General features: G+C 32.1%; 2 protein-coding genes across 2 annotated transcripts; both read left to right on the top strand.

Annotated features, from left to right (window-relative positions):
• Positions 1–4,072: 4,072 nt before the first annotated feature.
• Positions 4,073–13,521, top strand: LOC132714217 (terminal uridylyltransferase 4-like). Its single transcript, XM_060697020.1, has 9 exons — positions 4,073–4,202; positions 5,631–5,836; positions 6,174–6,303; positions 7,731–7,913; positions 9,631–9,701; positions 10,725–10,841; positions 11,486–11,663; positions 12,534–12,674; positions 13,361–13,521. Exons 2-9 carry the CDS (start codon positions 5,648–5,650, stop codon positions 13,519–13,521), a joined length of 1,170 nt encoding a protein of 389 aa, XP_060553003.1. The 5' UTR covers positions 4,073–4,202; positions 5,631–5,647.
• Positions 13,522–13,537: 16 nt separating this feature from the next.
• LOC132714216 (terminal uridylyltransferase 7-like) lies at positions 13,538–18,547 on the top strand. Its single transcript, XM_060697019.1, has 8 exons — positions 13,538–13,567; positions 13,795–13,908; positions 14,129–14,206; positions 14,433–14,598; positions 14,710–15,833; positions 16,175–16,322; positions 16,524–16,610; positions 18,426–18,547. The coding sequence occupies exons 2-8, from the start codon at positions 13,852–13,854 to the stop codon at positions 18,545–18,547; spliced, it is 1,782 nt and encodes a 593-aa protein (XP_060553002.1). The 5' UTR covers positions 13,538–13,567; positions 13,795–13,851.
• Positions 18,548–18,653: the final 106 nt, after the last annotated feature.

Below are 18,653 nucleotides of genomic sequence, written 5' to 3'. Positions count from 1 at the left end.
AGTGCTAGTAATTCAGTTATTTAACTGTCAGAAGATTTAAATAGGGACATTAGATTAATATCTGTTGTTCCTGATTTAAACACAAAATTAGAAATGTAAAGCCATTTAATCAAACTATATTGCCTTAGTTTTTTATGCCTAGGGTATTAGTATTTGTTAACAATTGTTTTCTTCATATACATGTATTGGCATTATTGCTTACATTTGCTTGTACATGATTAAGAAATGCTGACAACATTGTGAAGTTATGGCAAAGACAATTACAAATACTTTAGAATATTTCTTTTCTCTTTTTTAAAGAGATTTAAACATTTTTCTTCTCTTTTTTTATAAAGAGATTTTTTCCCAATCAATAATTTCATGTCCGAATAAATTACATCCGAAATTAGATCTATTTCAGACAACACGTTTATTTTGGTTATCATTGTCAGTGTGATTTACATCAATCAACAAATCATATTCTTTTAAGTTAAAACCCTTGAAAGGGTTCCAATATAAGCAAATATTTTCATTGAAATGTTTAATAGACAAAGAATTCTATTGGAGTAGGCTGGAAAAATCGGCAATTAAGTTGGACTTCCGGTTTCACTTTTCGCAACTTTATAGAGATTTTAAATAGAATCTATTATGCGTCTGCTGTGACTGACACTAGTGACCTAACGGCTAATTATTTACTAGTAAGATGAATTTATCTTTCGTTTTGAATCATAGCCTAAAAAAATGTTATTTTATTAATTATTTTTAGTGAATTTAGAGACATCAGGTCACTGAAATTTTGAGTAGCCCGACGGGATACCCAGCTTGGAAACTCGGGTAGTCCTTGGGGAAAATTGGTAGCCTCGGGCTAACGGACCATCGTTAGTGTCGAGCCCTGTAAAATGATTGTTTATAACTAATTAGTAAGTAAGTTTTAAAATATTTCATAAATTGTATATGTTTAATTGCACTGAAGGGTCATATGCCTGGCGAAATGGAAATTTCATGGCGCAACGGAGATATTTTTTCAGAAAAACCGACACAACCCCTTTTTTTAAAGTCAATATGCTGTATTTGAGCATCTAAAATGATTGTTTAGCACTATAAAGTAAGTATGATTTCAAATGTTTCATAAATTGTATATGTATACACTGAAGGATTATAATATGCCTGGCGAAATGGAAATTTCATGGCGCAACGGAGATAATTTGGGAAAATCGGCACAACGTTTGTACTATTGTACTATTATATGAAATTAATTAACACCAATGTTATTTGAATAAATAAATTTAAAAAAAAAAGATTTAAAAACCTTAATCGTATATCAAATAATCAAAGAGCTGCAATGTTGATGTTGTACATAAAGGATTGTGTGTTGGCGAAATGGACATTTTGTCTGCGCAACGGAGATTTTTTATTTTTGGCGCAACGGAATTTAAAAAGAAAACAATGTTTGTCCGAGTTAAGTAGTAATATGAAGAAGTAAATCATTGAAGATATTAACTGAATTACTGAAGTGGTGTTATAAATGTCTGTTTTATTCATTTAAAAATAGAATGAAATACGTATTTATCGTTATGGCTGACACTGGAAGACAAGTATAGATTTTACTATCTGTTTCATTTTTTCCCCGTTCAATTCGTTATTTTTACGAAAAGTACTGTAATAGCTTTTCTATACATAATTTTTAATTGAATTTGCATTAGTTAACTAAATAAAGTAATATGTTGATATTACAGAATCAATGTTCAGTATTTTTTTTATTATAAACATTCATTGTATTTTTGTTATACCTTTCATAAACTCCGTTGCGCCGATGGATTATTGCGAAACGGAGATTTTATTTTCAAAACTGTGTACTGTTTTTTATGTCTAAAACATAAAATAATCATATAAGTTGGTATTGTTGATATTTTATACATATTTTTTACATATACTGTATAAGTTTGATTTTATTAGGTAGAATACTGAATATATCAGATTCTAAATGGACGGCGAAATGGACATAATTTCGGCGCAATGGAAAATGAAGATTTGCATAACGGGTAGTTCTTATGTAAACATAACTTAAGAATTTGAGAATAATAAGTAACAGTCTTTTAAAAATGATTTACTTTCCTTTATTTTAGAAAATGTTGAAAATAGGATATTGTAAAAGATATTTAAATTACGGCGAAATGGACACATTTCAGCACAACGGGGATTATCATAACAGTTTTATCATATTATATTATTTTATTAATTTATTATCTTTCATTAATCATTGTGTACCTTTTCAATAACTGTTTGTTGCGTATAAATTGTATATTTCATCAAAAGCAATCAAAATATTTCATAATTGTTATATTGACAAACGGTAATCAATAACGCGAGAATTGTAAGCAATTAGCAACGTATCGTGCACGAGTATGGCACGGGTGTTTAATAATTTTAACACTTGTAAAAGAAAACTTGACCGTTATCAGTGGCGGATTCAGGCTCCAAAATGTTTTATTACGTCTCACATTTCATATACACAATTTTTCTCATAGTTTGAGTGAAATATGGCATAATAAGCTTCAAAAGCAATATTTTCGACAATAATAAGTTATAAAAAATATGTAATACCTTAAAGTCAATACATGTTCCTCTTAATCACATTATCTAAATGGTGTGAAAACGCTTGTCCAATAAACATCAACCACGTGTCATTGGTAATTTAATTATCGGTACTTAACACCCGTGATAAACATTCTGCCAATCACCAAATTGCTGTTGTTTCGCTAAATAAACAGTAGCTGCATTTGATTAACGGGGTTTTCTGATTGGGAAGGAATTGTTATAAGTAACGTTCAAGTTAATTATCTTATGTTTTAAAATGGAAAGTCTAAGCAAATTCTACAGGCATGTCGTTTTACTATTTTAATAATTACATCAAACAATAAATATGTTGTATAGTTACTATTTTTAATTTTAAAAATGCATAAAATATTACAATCATTCGAATATCAGCCATGACGGAAAAAAATCGTATTTCTTTGTGCATCAATAAAGCCCTTTATGAACGTTTTGTTGAAATTTGGTAATTTATTGTTAAGATTACAAAGTCAACAGCGTATGCTTTACGGACTTTTCGTATTCTTCAAGTAAAATTCTGAAAATTATGTATAGAAAAGCTATTACGGTACTTTTCGTAAAAATAACGAATTGAACGGGAAAAAATGAAACAGATTGTAAAATCCATACATGTCTTTCAGTGTCAGCCATAGCGATAAAACCGTATTTAATTCCATTTCTAAATTAATAAAACAGACATGTATTACACCACTTCAGTAATTCAGTTAATATCTTTAATGATTTACTTCTTCATATAACTACTTAATTCGGACTAACATTGATTCCGTTGAGCCAAAAAAAAAAATCTCCGTTGCGCAGACAAAATGTCCATTTCGGCGGCACACAATCCTTTACAACATCAATATTGCAGCTCTTTGATTAATTGATATACGATTAAGGTTTTTAAATATTTTTTTTTAAATTTATTTATTCAAATAACATTGGTGTTAATTAATTTCATATAATAGTACAATAGTACAAACGTTGTGCCGATTTTCCCAAATTATCTCCGTTGCGCCATGAAATATCCATTTCGCCAGGCATATCATAATCCTTCAGTGTATACAATTTATGAAACATTTGAAATCATACTTACTTTATAATGCTAAACAATCATTTTAGATGCACAAATACAGCATATTGACTTTAAAAAAGGCATTGTGTCGTTTTTTCTGAAAAAAAATATCTCCGTTGCGCCATGAAATTTCCATTTCGCCAGGCATATGACCCTTCAGTGCAATTAAACATATACAATTTATGAAATATTTTAAAACTTACTTACTAAATAGTTATAAACAATCATTTTAGATGCTTAAATATAGCACATTGACTTTTAAAAAAGGCGTTGTGCCGGTTTTTCTAAAAATAATATCTCCGTTGCGCCCGTTGCGTCCGTTGCGCCAAAAAATCTCCGTTGCGTATTTTAGTGGTACCGGTCATTCCGTTGCATTTTAATCATTCCGCGCATAAACCATTGAAAATATAAATGTTTTTAACACCAGTCTAGTAAACCCACAATGCAGCATTTCTTATGGCTGCGGCCAGTAAAAATTTAAAAACAAGCCCTTTAAAAAGATGTATTGATTTACAAAGCTATTTAATGAATTAATAAATATAGTTGATATTTAAAGGTGAACCATTTCTTTTATTTTCAAATTTGACGAAGTTTTAGTTTGTGACAAGATGTCTTTCTGGTGAAATAATGTAAAAACTAAGATAATTAACCAATTTATTTTCGATAGATTTTATAATATGTTGATACTAGATTACATCATACATCATTACATGTACGACTTGTATTAGAAAAATACTTTGAATTGTTAAATGTAGAATATTGAACCTATACATACATACATAGGTTTAACATAGCATACCATTGGCATTGATGCTAACACTGGCTAATGTAACTCCTAATAAATTGAAAATGAAAGTAAGATTTTTCGAAAAATTGAGAAGTTTGAAATTTGATCCAGTGTATACAGTAGTAGTCGGGGAGGAAATAAGAATTGGGGAATTAGTGAGGGTGAGAAAAGAATATATTCATTGTAATGGACGTAAACAAACTGTTAAATTTTTGTTTTAAATTAATGTTGTAATTGAAGTACACTATCAAGTAAAAATAATACAGTTTAAGGAGGTCATGACCCTCAAAGAGTTGGTGTTGGTTAACCTTTCCATTGAAGTAAATTTTTTGAAAGTATAAAAACTAAACACTTCAAACTTGGCATACATGTTTATAGTCATAAAAGGGATGCCATTTCAAAAAGGCAGATAATCGAAACATTATTTTATGCAAAATTATGCCACATTTCCAACTGAGATTTTTAGTTGTTGTTAACCTTTTAGTTAAAATACGTTTTCCCAGAAACTATCAAAGTTATTCATTTCTAACTTAATATATGCTCGCATTTAAAATATGTCACCATGTCAGGTAATGTAATACTAGAAAATGCTAGAAAACTATTAAAATTACAGTTGAAAAATAGCCGGGTTTTCTTTTTAAAAAATGAAAATCCTATTTCTGAAGAATAGGTAAATATTTTATGAGTTATATAGCTTGGTTAAAAAATGACACACCAAATGTGACCTACTTATGTCACGGGTCAATTTATTTGTTATATTAATTGTTCATTTTACTGTGCACTGTTCGTCTTTTAAACACAGGAAAAGTATACAAGTTTAATGTCCGGGCATGCGTCAATTGTCGTTTGTCTCCGTGGTGTCTGTTAGCATCTACTATAGTATAGTATCGGATGGTTTCGTAACTTATTAGAGGAAATTCCTCGGAAACAGCCTAAACAATTCAACTATGTCTGTATCTCGTATAATCCTTCATAATAGCATCATCAGTTGAGCAATTGATTGCGCCTGTTATCTTTACCTATGTTCATATATTTGGTTTCACTGCAATCAACCAAAATGTGTTAAAAGCCTGTTTATCATAAATCTTCCATACTTGAAATAGATGCAGAATCAAATTACTTTTTTACCCTGAATTATAAATATTTATATGGTACAGTTTTTTTGTTATGATATCTTTTATTCAATATTTTTGTAAGGATTCATATAAAATATAATGGCAAAGAAAATGAGCACAGAAGATATTGAAGGAGAGCTTAGGAAAATGATTGGGAATAAACATCAACAAAGTACTTCTCAAATGAAGGAAACTCATGAAATAGAGGCAGATTTGAAAAGAATGTTGAATATGCCATCAGCTGTAGTTGTAACAAAGGAGGATTTATTGGACATAAAGTCTACAAAGGTAAAATGATAACTTTAATACAATGTACAAGTTTAAAAATAAAGCAGTTGAATATTGTATTAGTTAGATTTATTTTAGGCAGATATATTTTCACAAATGATTTTGATCTTTTTACTCTTAAGATTTTTTTGTTCAGTTCATAATGACAATAATGTCTACATGCAATTAATTAAGATGATACATGAAAATTTTGAATTGACTACAAGTGTTCATTAAATAAGATATTGCATCTTACAAAATGATCCAAATGTCAATACTAGCAAAGTTCAGTAATTAATGCTACTTGTACACTGGTATTACATGATTACTAACTCATAATATTCCCTTTCAAATGTAGCCAAGCATCAATAAGCAGGAAAAACAAGCAGCAAAGAAAAAGAAGAAGAAAAAAACTCATTTAGATCCTGATCATCCTCACCATCAACATCGGCAACACCAAGAGGAACCTGGCGGTCCTGTTACTCAAGGTTTGTACAACTGCTTCACTTGAAACACCTAAACACTCCTGGTAGCACAGATATATAAGGTTTGTACAACTGCTTCACTTGTTACACCTTAATACTCCTGGTAGCCCAGATATAGGAGGTTTGTACAACTGCTTCACTTGTTACACCTTAATACTCCTGGTAGCACAGATATATACAAGGTTTGTACAACTGCTTCACATGTTACACCTTAATACTCCTGGTAGCCCAGATATAGGAGGTTTGTACAACTGCTTCACTTGTTACACCTTAATACTCCTGGTAGCCTAGATATAGGAGGTTTGTACAACTGCTTCACTTGTTACACCTTAATACTCCTGGTAGCACAAATATATACAATGTTTGAACAACTGCTTCACTTGTTACACATTAATACTCCTGGTAGCACAGATACATACAAGGTTTGTACAACTGCTTCACTTGTTACACCTTAATACTCCTGGTAGCACAGATATATACAAGGTTTGTACAACTGCTTCACTTGTTACACCTTAATACTCCTGGTAGCCCAGATATAGGAGGTTTGTACAACTGCTTCACTTGTTGCACCTAAACACTCCTGGTAGCACAGATATATAAGGTTTGTACAACTGCTTCACTTGTTGCACCTAAACACTCCTGGTAGCACAGATATAGGAGGTTTGTACAACTGCTCCACTTGTTACACCTTAATAATCCTGGTAGCACAGATATATACAAGGTTTGTACAACTGCTTCACTTGTTACACCTTAATACTCCTGGTAGCACAGATATATACAAGGTTTGTACAACTGCTTCACTTGTTACACCTTAATACTCCTGGTAGCCCAGATATAGGAGGTTTGTACAACTGCTTCACTTGTTACACCATAATACTCCTGGTAGCCCAGATATACAAGGTTTGTACAACTGCTTCACATGTTACACCTTAATACTCCTGGTAGCCCAGATATAGGAGGTTTGTACAACTGCTTCACTTGTTGCACCTAAACACTCCTGCTAGCCCAGATATAGGAGGTTTGTACAACTGCTTCACTTGTTGCACCTAAAAACTCCTGGTAGCCCAGATATAGGAGGTTTGTACAACTGCTTCACTTGTTGCACCTAAACACTCCTGGTAGCCCAGATATAGGAGGTTTGTACAACTGCTTCACTTGTTACACCTTAATACTCCTGGTAGCCCAGATATAGGAGGTTTGTACAACTGCTTAACTTGTTACACCTTAATACTCCTGGTAGCCCAGATATAGGAGGTTTGTACAACTGCTTCACTTGTTGCACCTAAACACTCCTGGTAGCCCAGATATACAAGGCTTGTACACAGTTCTGCTATGACCTTAGGTATTCAACATGGAAAAATGAGAATAATCATTTATTAGCTTTGCTACAAAATTTGTTGTAATATTTTATTTTAATGTTTCGGTTGTAGAAGGAAGCCAACCAGTTGCTAAGAAAAAGAACAAAAAAGCAAAAAAGGAGAAAAATGCAAATACTGGGACAGGTGTGACTGAAGATAGAGAAAAAGAGAAACAAAATTCTAATAAGAAAGAAGAGGATCAGGGAAATAATTCACACAAAAAATTATACAATTCTGACTTCCATAGAGCAAGATGTAAGATATTTTGATTATGATGTCTTTTTTGGAAAATAGGACACATTGAAATATAGTGAGTTGTCTTTATTAATTAAGCACCTGAAGGGAGACATATAGTTATCGCACTGTCCGTCTGTCCGGTAATCTTGTCCGAGCTTCATCTCCTAAACTGCTGGTGGTTTTCAGTGAAACTTTACAGGATTGTTTGTCACCATGCCTAGTTGTGCATAGTATCTTGATTTTTTGCTCTTTTTTTTTTTTGGTCAGTTATGGCCCCTAAATGGTCAATTTTTAATCCCCTTCCGCATAGCGGAAAGGGGTTATAGGAATGGCCTCCGTCTGTCCGTCCATCTGTCTGTCCGTCCGTAACACTTAAGTGTCCGCTCCATAACTTTTAAACCGATGAAAATTTTTTCAAATAACTTGGGACAATTGATCACCATAATGAGCTGATGTGCAGAGTGCAAAAATTTGATGGCTACAAGGTCAAGGTCACACTTAAAGTCAAATGTTAAAATGTCTTCATTTCTTAACAAAAAGTCTACATTTCGTGTCCGCTCCATAACTTTTAAACCGATGAAAATTTTTTCAAATAACTTGGCACAGTGATCACCATAATGAGATGATGTGCAGAGCGCAATAATTGGGTTTCTGTATCCAAGGTCAAGGTCACAAAGGTCAAATGTTAAAAAGCCTTCATTTAATAATAAAAAAGTCTATACATTTAGTGTCCACTCCATAACTTTTTAATGGCTGAAAATTTTTTGGAATAACCTGGCACAACTGATCACCATTATGAGACGACATGCAGAGCGCAATAATTGGGTTGCTACCCAAAAGGTGAAGGTTACACTTGAAGGTCAAATGTTATAAAGTCTACATTTTGTGGCCACTCCAAAACTTTTGAACAGCTGAAATTTTGTTTTAAATAACTTGGCACAATTGATCACAATATAGCCCATTAATGGTCAACTTACGTGTATATAAATCTTGTTCGCACTTCATAACCAAAACTGCTGGGGGATTTCAATGTAACTTCACAGGATTGTTTGTCACCAAGTATAGTTGTGCATTTTCAGCTTGAATTTTTCGGGCAAAGTTATGGCCCCTTAATGGTCAATTTTTGAGTAAAATAAGCTTGTCCACGCTTCATAACCAAAACCGCTTGGGGATTCCAGTGAAACTTCACTGGATAATTTGTCTTCATAGCATCTTGATTTTCAGCTTGAATTTTTTTGGCACATTTATGGCCCCCTAATGATCAATTTTCAAGTAAAATAAGCTTGTCCTTGCTACACCACCAACAGCGCTGGGGATGTCAGTGAAACTTCAGAGAATTGTTTGTCAACAAGCTTAGTTGCGCATACTCTCTTGATTTTCCCCTCAATTTTTTGACACAGTAATGGCCCCTTAAAAATCAACTTTTGAGTAAAATAAGCTTGATCACGCTTCATTGCCAAAATCCCTAGGAGATTTGAATGAAACTTCACAGAATTGTTAATCACCAAGCCTAGTTGTGCATAGTATCTTGATTTTCCGCTTGAATTGTTTTGGCACATGTCAAAGCTTCCTTTTGGGGGGCGTAAGTCACTTTTCAGTGACAGCTCTTGTTTTTTTTTAGGTTAAAATTTTTTTCATGTTAGAAATGCTTTTAATCAAAGGTGTTAATAAGGTTAATAACTCCAGTAATGAATTAATATTTTATTGTTTTTGTAATTGTTATGTTTACTTATAGATTTAGATGACAAATTGACTCCTGCTATTTTAAATGAGCTTGAAAAAGAAAAGATTTTTCCACTGAAAAAGGTTGGTGTTATACATAACTATTTATATGTTACTTAGGATATAGATATCAATTTTGAATTTGTTAATGTAGAATAAAAGAATGTACACTTGAGTGATAAGTAACATAGCATTTTAACAATAAATTATGCATTATTTTACTACAAGCCAAGAAACAGTGATATCTATTTCCATTCTAACATGCTAATAGAAATAGAATCAATAAAATGTGATGAACTACATGTATGTTGAACAAAGATGTAATTTTCAAGATTTTTTTTGTTAACCCATTACTTCATGAGCATTTTGTGAAAAATGGCTGTTTTCATTGAAAAGTCTCCCGTTACAAGTTCAAATTGCTATAATACTATAAAAACTGCTTCAACACTAATCAAACTTGGCACAAATGTTGACTGGACCATTGCCCTTGCAACAACATGATCAGGCTTAAATTTTCTGTTACCATGGCAACGAGGGGACATCTCAAAATTGCCAAAAATCACTATTTTGCGTTGATTTTTTCCATCAAAATTGATTTCAAAGTGCTGCAACTTCTCAATGGATTGAGATAGAGTCAAATGCTTTTCAACGTTGGTTACATGTTACCTTATGATCATTCTGGGGTCATTTACAGCCTCTCACAAGTCCAAAATTTTCTTGGCGATGATGTATCTTTTGGTTGGGGGGCCGCGCCGAAAAAGAGGTCACTTTTTTTAACAACATTTCTCAAACAAAAACAAGTGTTTGGGGCCTAAATAAGGCATTTTTCATCATTTGAGACAACAAAAAAGGGGGGGGGGTGAAAAAGGCGTGTATATGAAGTAATGGGTTAATTAATGTCACTCCTGACGTTATTCATCATGTCAACTTTCCTTATTCTGTATTGTCTTGTAATAATGAATTCTATCACTCAGTTTAATGGAATAAACAATTTATCATTTGTTCAACTTAGCATATCATTGTTATAATTGAAACAACTATTCTTTGATAATTGGTGATCATAGCAACAGTTTAAATATATGCTTCTTGCTGTCTTACAATTTTCAGAAATCTGCTAAATTTGTGAATGCCAAGTACTTTTGTCGACTGTGTGAATATCACTGTGACAATATCCCAACATGTAGACAACATGCTAATGATAAAAGGCATAGAAGGAAGAAAGAGGTATATAAAGGAATCAGTTGTTTACAATTATTGCATGATGATGAGATGAATGTCCAAGTCTGTAGACCTGGCTCCTGTGATATTCACCAAGGTCAAATGCAGAGGTGACTGTAACATAACTTGAATATTCACTGAATCTTCTTGTAATAATTGTAATTATATGACCAAAGGCCATATTAAGATTTATTCAATTGGTAAATTTTATTAAGAAGTCAGATTTCCTTTTTTTGTTGCATAAGCAAATGAAAATCGCAGAATAATAATTTGTTCTTCTTATTGCCTTTGTTAGCCATATCATCTTCTGTTTGATTTTAAATCTTGTGGTTTATAAAACACAGCTTAGTGTAGATGGAACCTAAGTGCATAAAACTGCCAATTAGAATAAAATTACAGTCAATATTTAATGATTGAGTTTTATTGTGCTCAAGTTTGTCTTTTATAATATATTGTATTATAAGGCCAGAATGCAAGGGTTCAGTTTCGTTGCATATATAATAAGAAATACAGGTCTAAATGTGTGTTGATTATGAAACTTTGTTCATAATTTTACATTACATGTGTCCTATGAAGTTAATATGTTAGTCCTGACATCTAATAATATTTTCATATTAATTAAGTCACTTAAAATGAATTATCATTTAAAGATAATGGTACAAGACAAAATGTTGAAGAACCTGCCGCACCCATCAGAAAGGCATATAGAAGCTTTAGATTGTCTGGTAGAGAATATTTACATTATACATGGTTTGACAGACAAAGAGTTGAAGTACAGACGGACCCAGGCTGATCTGATACAGGACTATCTCAGGGAGAAAATACCTGGTCAGATAATTACTATCTTCATGTATTTGTTGATTTCAAGGTTAATGTAATAAAAAACAAACAAAACAAAAAAGAAAAAAATGTTAACATAGCATTTACATTTTCTTTTTTATGTTGCTCAGTGTTTAAAGGTCTTTAGTCTATTAGAGGACACTGTTTTATATTGTTATAGTATATTGACATGAAGAATCATACTAATAGAAAGGCAAGTATACTGAAGTTTGTACAAAGTACTGACAAGATTTTTCAACAAGATTTTACATTTGATATTTGGAATAACTAGTTATAAAATATTAATTTAAAACATAAGATATTTACCTTCCTTACATGACAGTAAAATTTGCATCTAATTTGATTAACTCAAGAACATATAGAGGATATTTGTTTGTTTTGCATGTAAGATCAAAATATATTTAACTGAGTGGACACCAGATGCGTAACCGCAAGTGAAAATATAATACATGTAGTTGGGTGTTCAAAAGTGAAATGTATCATTTTTTTCATGATGTCATCACATGACTGTACCAGTGTTGAAATTTTTTTCTGTAAAAGTTCTCAAATTTTGTTATGTTTTTTTAACAGAATGTATGCAGTTATTTACTTGCTTCTCCTAAAGAAGCAAAATTTACATACAATTGAATTTATTCCTGTTGATAATTCCATGTAATTATGAAATATTATTTTCATCTGCATTCAATTATAGTTTGGCTATAGTGAAAATTATCAAATATTATTTTACTGTATAAATTATCGAATATATTTTCACTTTCCAACGCAAATATGTAATTAAATCTGTTATTGAAAAATATAACATAGAAGCACAATTTCTTATAATGTAAACAATGCAGACTACTGTATTTATATTAACAGATTTGAGTTTATGTCTGTTTGGATCATCAGTAACTGGACTAGGATTAAAGACAGCTGATGTTAACATGGACCTTGTCCTGCCACAAGGTGCTAATCCGGCACTGTGTCTCTCTGAGGTCTATAGAATATTAGAACAGTCAGGTAACATATCCATTTATAATAATTGTTTACATGTACACATGACTTTAATCTTCAAGTTTCCATTTCACAACATGTATATTGATGTAAATAAAATTGTTTATCACATAAACCGCGGCGCAGGAGTGTAATAAAGCCATTTAATAAAAACAATATTACACTAGTGTAATAACACTTTGATGTGACATCATTTGCGCTGACATATCGTTAAAGTGTGCTAATGTTAGCGCGTCATTGAAAAATTACTCATTTTAACAGTTTAACTTGTTGAATAAACAATATTATGCTCGCCAGAGGCTCGCAATATATGATTTTATTCAACTCAATAAATTTAGTATTAAACCAACACTCATTCAATATCCTTTATGTATTTATGCATTTATTTTATTTTTTCTGAAGGTGTATATTTTACTCTTGATTGATTGTTTTCAATGTTATTTAACCATCACATTTTTTCTTGTATTGTACATGTTTAATGTTTCAAAGAGGGTGTTTTATACAGTAATTTTACCATAATTTTAATGTTTTTAGGATTTATATCATCTGATGAAAATGAATTATACACTGGTTATGATTTCATATAGACTGGAATTAAACTGTTCCAAGTCATATAACTTGCCATAGGCTTACATGAAGCAAGCACTCAAATACTGTCCCTCACTCTAATAAGATATATTGCTTTATTTCAGAAAAGTTTACCAATGTAAAGAGTGATTTCCAAGCAAAGGTACCATCAGTGCTTTTTACCTCCCCTTGTGGTACTCTCTCGTGCCAGATTACTGTTGGTAATCAGTTAGCATGTCGGGAAAAGTCAAAATCTTCCCTATATTTCCCCCACTTTGATGTTTAGTTTGGGGGGGAAATTTTTGGCATTTTAATTCAAATACTGGGGGAAGGTAAGTATAATGAGTGAGGTTGCATTTGCCTGCTTTTAAAAGAAATTATTACAAAGTGCACATAATTCATGTCAGTATTTATTGTTTCTCAAAGTTAAAAGCTACTGTTGTTATTAAAGGATGGTAATTATTTCATCTATAAATTGCTTCTGTCATGTAATGTTTTATTATTATTTATAGATACATGAGGTACATAAACAAAATCTTGAATTTTTGATTATTTATAGATATGTGAGGTAGATAATCAGGATAATGGATCACTTCCAGCTTATTGTTTTGGTCTGATGACCATATTTTACCTGCAGCAGTGCCAGCCACCAGTTTTACCTGTTCTATGGAAGGTAACAAAATAATGTCCTTGTACTCTTAATGTTTTGTACCTGTTTTTGTGTTTGTTTTGTTTTAGAGAAAATGTTTTTAAAATTTCTTAGTTTAAAAAAAAAATTAAAAAAATTTTTTGTTAAAAAAAATTTATTGAAAAAGTGTTCTTTGTCTTGAATATTTTGTTAACAGTGTTAGTATTTTGCCTTGTAATATGTTTTATATGTTTGATATTTTCAGGATTTGTCTGAAGAAGCATTGAAGAAACCAAAAACAAAAGCAGATGTTGACAATATGATCCAGGAACTGAAAACGGAGGTTATAACGGTTTTGCAAATAACATATGTACTATATATATATTATAGTTTGTCATGTTCAGTTGTAGCAAATGACTTAACACAAATGTATTGCAGCATATTGAAATAAGATTTTTCTTGATTATGATAATTGTGTAGCATACATTTGTTATGATATCACAGACTCGTCTTCAAAATGAAATACTGAAATCCTACAGTTTTATTAATATTTTTATATGTTATTTTAGGTTTGGACATCGGACAATGAGTACACAGTGGGCATGTTATGGAAAGATTTACTGATGTACTATGGTGTGAACTTTGACCTAGCAGAGAACATTATTTGTGTAAGGTCACTAAAGGTCATACCTAGAGCTGAGAAAAAATGGAAGAGTAGAAGAATTGCGATTGAAGGTAATTCTGCTGACTTACATAATTCTATTCCAATCCCTGTGTTTAGTTATGTTTAGATGAATTTATCTCTTGCCAAAAGATTTGGTTTAATTATATTTGTTTATATTTCAGATCCATTTTCTAATAAAAGAAATGTAGCACGATCTCTTCAGAACTTAAGAATGTTTGATTATTTCTACAACTGCCTTCGTAAAGCATGTCTCTACTTTAGTCTGCCAACATCACATCAAAATATCTCTCAGTACTATGAATGTAAAAGAAACACAAGTCATAAAGCAAAAGAGAATGAGATTAAATCTAGACTACAGTCAATAGAAAAAAGTCACAACTCTGAGGAACAGACTGGGACGGAATCAAAGGCAGATACTAAAATTGAGAGAGCTGAAAATATTGGGACAATTCAGAAGGAGCTTTCAGATAAGGATTGTATTTCAAATGATGAGGAAACTGATAGTGATATTAGTATAAAAGAAAACCTGTTCCTTGAGGAATGTAAACAAAAGAAGTTTGAATCTTCTGTAGAACTTGATGAAGATACAAGTAATGATACACAAGTTGATGATATAGTTCCTCAATTAAAGGAAATATCAATAAATGATAAGGACAATGATGAAAAACAGTGTAATTCATGTCATATGTGTGTTCTTTGTAAGTCTCAAAATGTGATAGTGAAATCATGTAGACATGACGTTAAACCTGTCTGTGATAGAGAACATTCTGCTGCTGGTACACATGTTGTACAAGGGTCAGTGGAACATGTTAATAAGTGCTCAGATTGTGGAACAGATGAGCATGAAGGTCTTGACAATACACTTGATAGGTCGGAATTAACAGAAAGTGTACTCACTGAAAAACCTTACAAATCTGATAGTCAATGTAAAGAAGATGACTTGGTTAACAGTTTTCAGAATGCAAATAATCTTGCAAAAGATGTTTTAGACACAATAATAGATTCTGTGATTGCTGATTCTAGTATTGAAATGAAGTATAGTATTGATGAAACTGTTGAAGCTAAAGATGTTACTGTAGGGTCAGGTGATAAGGTGATAGATAAGACAACAGTTCATCAAACACTTGATGAATCAGATACAAGTTCAGGACTTAGTTCTGATGATGACATGGAGGAAGAGTCCCCAGGTTCTAGTCCATTAGCAAACACAGAGAAAAGAGTGTCAAGTCCAATTGGTGCACAATATAATTTTCTGTTTGATTCTGAGACCTTGACTGATGGAAAGGTACTACATATATTTTGTTTCTTTAAAAATTCTTTTGATGTTTGAATTTATCTTATCTTTAAAAAGTTTGTTCTTAAGTGATCTACATTTTGTAATTTGATATCTACTACTTTAGTATTACATAGTTGTTTTTTTTAAAGAACATTCAAATGTTGTATTTCATATTAAAATTGAGCTGCTGTTATAACTCTTTGTCTATTGTACTAAACTAAATCATTTGAAATATTTAAATTTTATAACTTAATTGCAATACACACCCTATACTCTTTCTTGATCTTGTCTTCTGGTAATATATTCGCTTTGTAATGTTGAATCATCTGAAGATAATTGATAATCTGTAGGGACCATCTGTGTTCTGTCCAATATGTGAGAAAGAAGGACATTTGAAATCCAACTGTCCAGAGGATCAGCTTCCTGTCTTGAAGAAACTTCCACCTGTATCCAAAACACATCTTCAACTACTCACCACTGTCATTAAAGGAGTTCCAGGTTTGTTCATTTTGTAGAACTGTTTAATACTTGCTTGTGTGTCTTATATTCCAAAAAAAATACTCATACTTTTATTCACAAACTGCTTACACTTAGTTAATAATTAGGCATAGGAAACATATGAAAAAGGTAACCTGTTTCTCCTAAAATAGAAATTCAGGTTTCTAAAATGATTCATAAATGTCCAATCATGTATTACAGGAGATTTCAAGTTGACTAAAGATGAAATTAGTGAAAGAGAATTTGTGAGGAAAAACCTTGAAGTTCACATACAAGGTTTATATCCTGGTAAGTAGTGTAACATTTTTATTTTCTGTCAACACATAGGAAATGGGAGATGTATTTTTGTCTTGGCTATTGATTTGATATTTGTCTTACCCTGTAGATAACATTTTCATTCTGTAAGTTGAAGCGTACATTCTTGGACACATAATAAGTATGCCCCCACTTCGAAGAAGAGGGGGTATATTGCTTTGCACTTGTCTGTCCGTCAGTCCATCGGTCCATAGACCAAATGGTTTCCGAGTGATAACTTAAGAACCTTTAGGCCTAGGAACTTCAAACTTGGTATGGTGATTGGTCATGACCAGTAGATGACCCCTATTGATTTTGGGGTCAAGGGGTCAAAGGTCAAGGTCACATTGACCTTGTATGTTAAAACGGTTTCTGATCAATAACTAAAGAACGCTTAGGCCTAGGATCTTCAAACTTGATATGGTGATTGGTCATGACCAGTAGATGACCCCTATTGATTTTGGGGTCAAGGGGTCAAAGGTCAAGGTCACATTGACCTTGTAGGTAAAAACGGTTTCCGATCAATAACTAAAGAACCCTTAGGCCTAGAAACTTCAAACTTGGTAAGATGATTGGTCATGACCAGCAGATGACCCCTATTGATATTAGGGTCAAGGGGTCAAAGGTCAAGGTCACATTGACCTTGTAGGTAAAAACGGTTTCTGATCAATAACTAAAGAACGCTTAGGCCTAGGAACTTCAAACTTGGTATGATGATTGGTCATGACCAGCATATGACCCCTATTGATTTTGGGGTCAAAGGTCAAGGTCACATTGACCTTTTAGGTAAAAACGGTTTCCAATCAATAACTAAAAAAGGCTTAGGCCTAGGTACTTCAAACTTGGTATGATGATTGGTCATGACCAGCAGATGACCCCTATTGATTTTGGGGTCAAAGGTCAAGGTCACATTGACCTTGTAGGTAAAAACGGTTTTCGATCAATAACTAAAGAACCCTTAGGCCTAGGAACTTCAAACTTGGTATGATGATTGGTCATGACCAGTAGATGACCCCTATTGATTTTGGGGTCAAGGGGTCAATGTCATATTGACCTTGTCCTTAATGACCGTTTCTGACCAATAACTCAACAACTCAAGTTGCCTTGGTTGATATTTTTATGTGCTTTTGGTATACACATTTGAAGGTCTTATGTAATATAACAACTTGGCTGTCATTAATGAGGCCTATGTGATTAATAAAATTTATGTATATATTATTTGGTAAGATTTTTAATAACTTTAATTGCTGCACACAACCTATGGGGTCACAATAATTATTACCTTGTGACTCGTCATGACAAGTAGATACTAGATAACCCTTATTAATTGCTTGTTTTTATTGGGTCAGAAGTCATGCATAATAACCTGATCACATGACAAATTGGCTGCTGATAGGGGGCATACATGTTTTACAAACATATCTTGTTTATTATGAGATTTTGTTGTACTGACATTTTTCTTTTATGGAAACCTCATTTAAAAAAATAATGGAGGGGGGGATAGGGTGTGGTAATTATCTGTATGTTTTACTTTAAAAAATATTTTTTACACTACTTCTTAATGATAGATTCATTATCGACACAATAGAATGGTGAATTATAATAAATGATCTATTAATGGCTATTTGATGCTTACTCATGGAAAAAATGAGTGAAAAAGTACTGTGTCATTAATTCTTGAAAGCTAGCAAATGTTGTTGAATGTAATAACCTGTCTCAGATATCATTGGCTAAAATGACCTTATAAAAAATTGATAAAGAAACAGAATATGTTCTAGTTTAAATTATATTTATTTCTTGTATCATTAGACGCACAGTTACGGTTGTTTGGTTCATCAATGAATGGATTTGGATTTCATCAGAGTGACCTAGATATATGTGTAGTCTTCAAAGATAAGGGCCCTGAGGTATATATTTTTATTTCCATATGATAAATTTGATAGCTGAAAATAAAATTTCAATAAGGCTCGAGTATTTCAATATTGCTGATATTGTAAGGTCTGATGTTTTGCTGGACTTCCAAAAATTTTAAAATTT

The sequence above is a fragment of the Ruditapes philippinarum genome, unplaced genomic scaffold (assembly GCF_026571515.1).
Source record: "Ruditapes philippinarum isolate M1 unplaced genomic scaffold, ASM2657151v2 ctg6477_1_1_1_1, whole genome shotgun sequence".
NCBI classification, from domain to species: domain Eukaryota; kingdom Metazoa; phylum Mollusca; class Bivalvia; order Venerida; family Veneridae; genus Ruditapes; species Ruditapes philippinarum.
The sequence above is the reverse complement of the archived record's forward strand: the minus strand, read 5'-3'. Positions and strand labels throughout refer to the sequence as shown.

Bases quoted from the DNA above. Each gene is read 5' to 3' on its own strand.
- LOC132714217 (XM_060697020.1), top strand. From the start codon at position 5,648: ATGGCAAAGAAAATGAGCACAGAAGATATTGAAGGAGAGCTTAGGAAA. The intron at 5,837-6,173 runs GTAAAATGATAA...TTTCAAATGTAG, and splicing joins TGGACATAAAGTCTACAAAG to CCAAGCATCAATAAGCAGGA. The intron at 6,304-7,730 runs GTTTGTACAACT...TTTCGGTTGTAG, and splicing joins TGGCGGTCCTGTTACTCAAG to AAGGAAGCCAACCAGTTGCT.
- LOC132714216 (XM_060697019.1), top strand. From the start codon at position 13,852: ATGACCATATTTTACCTGCAGCAGTGCCAGCCACCAGTTTTACCTGTT. The intron at 14,599-14,709 runs GTAATTCTGCTG...TTTATATTTCAG, and splicing joins TAGAAGAATTGCGATTGAAG to ATCCATTTTCTAATAAAAGA. The intron at 16,611-18,425 runs GTAAGTAGTGTA...TTGTATCATTAG, and splicing joins CATACAAGGTTTATATCCTG to ACGCACAGTTACGGTTGTTT.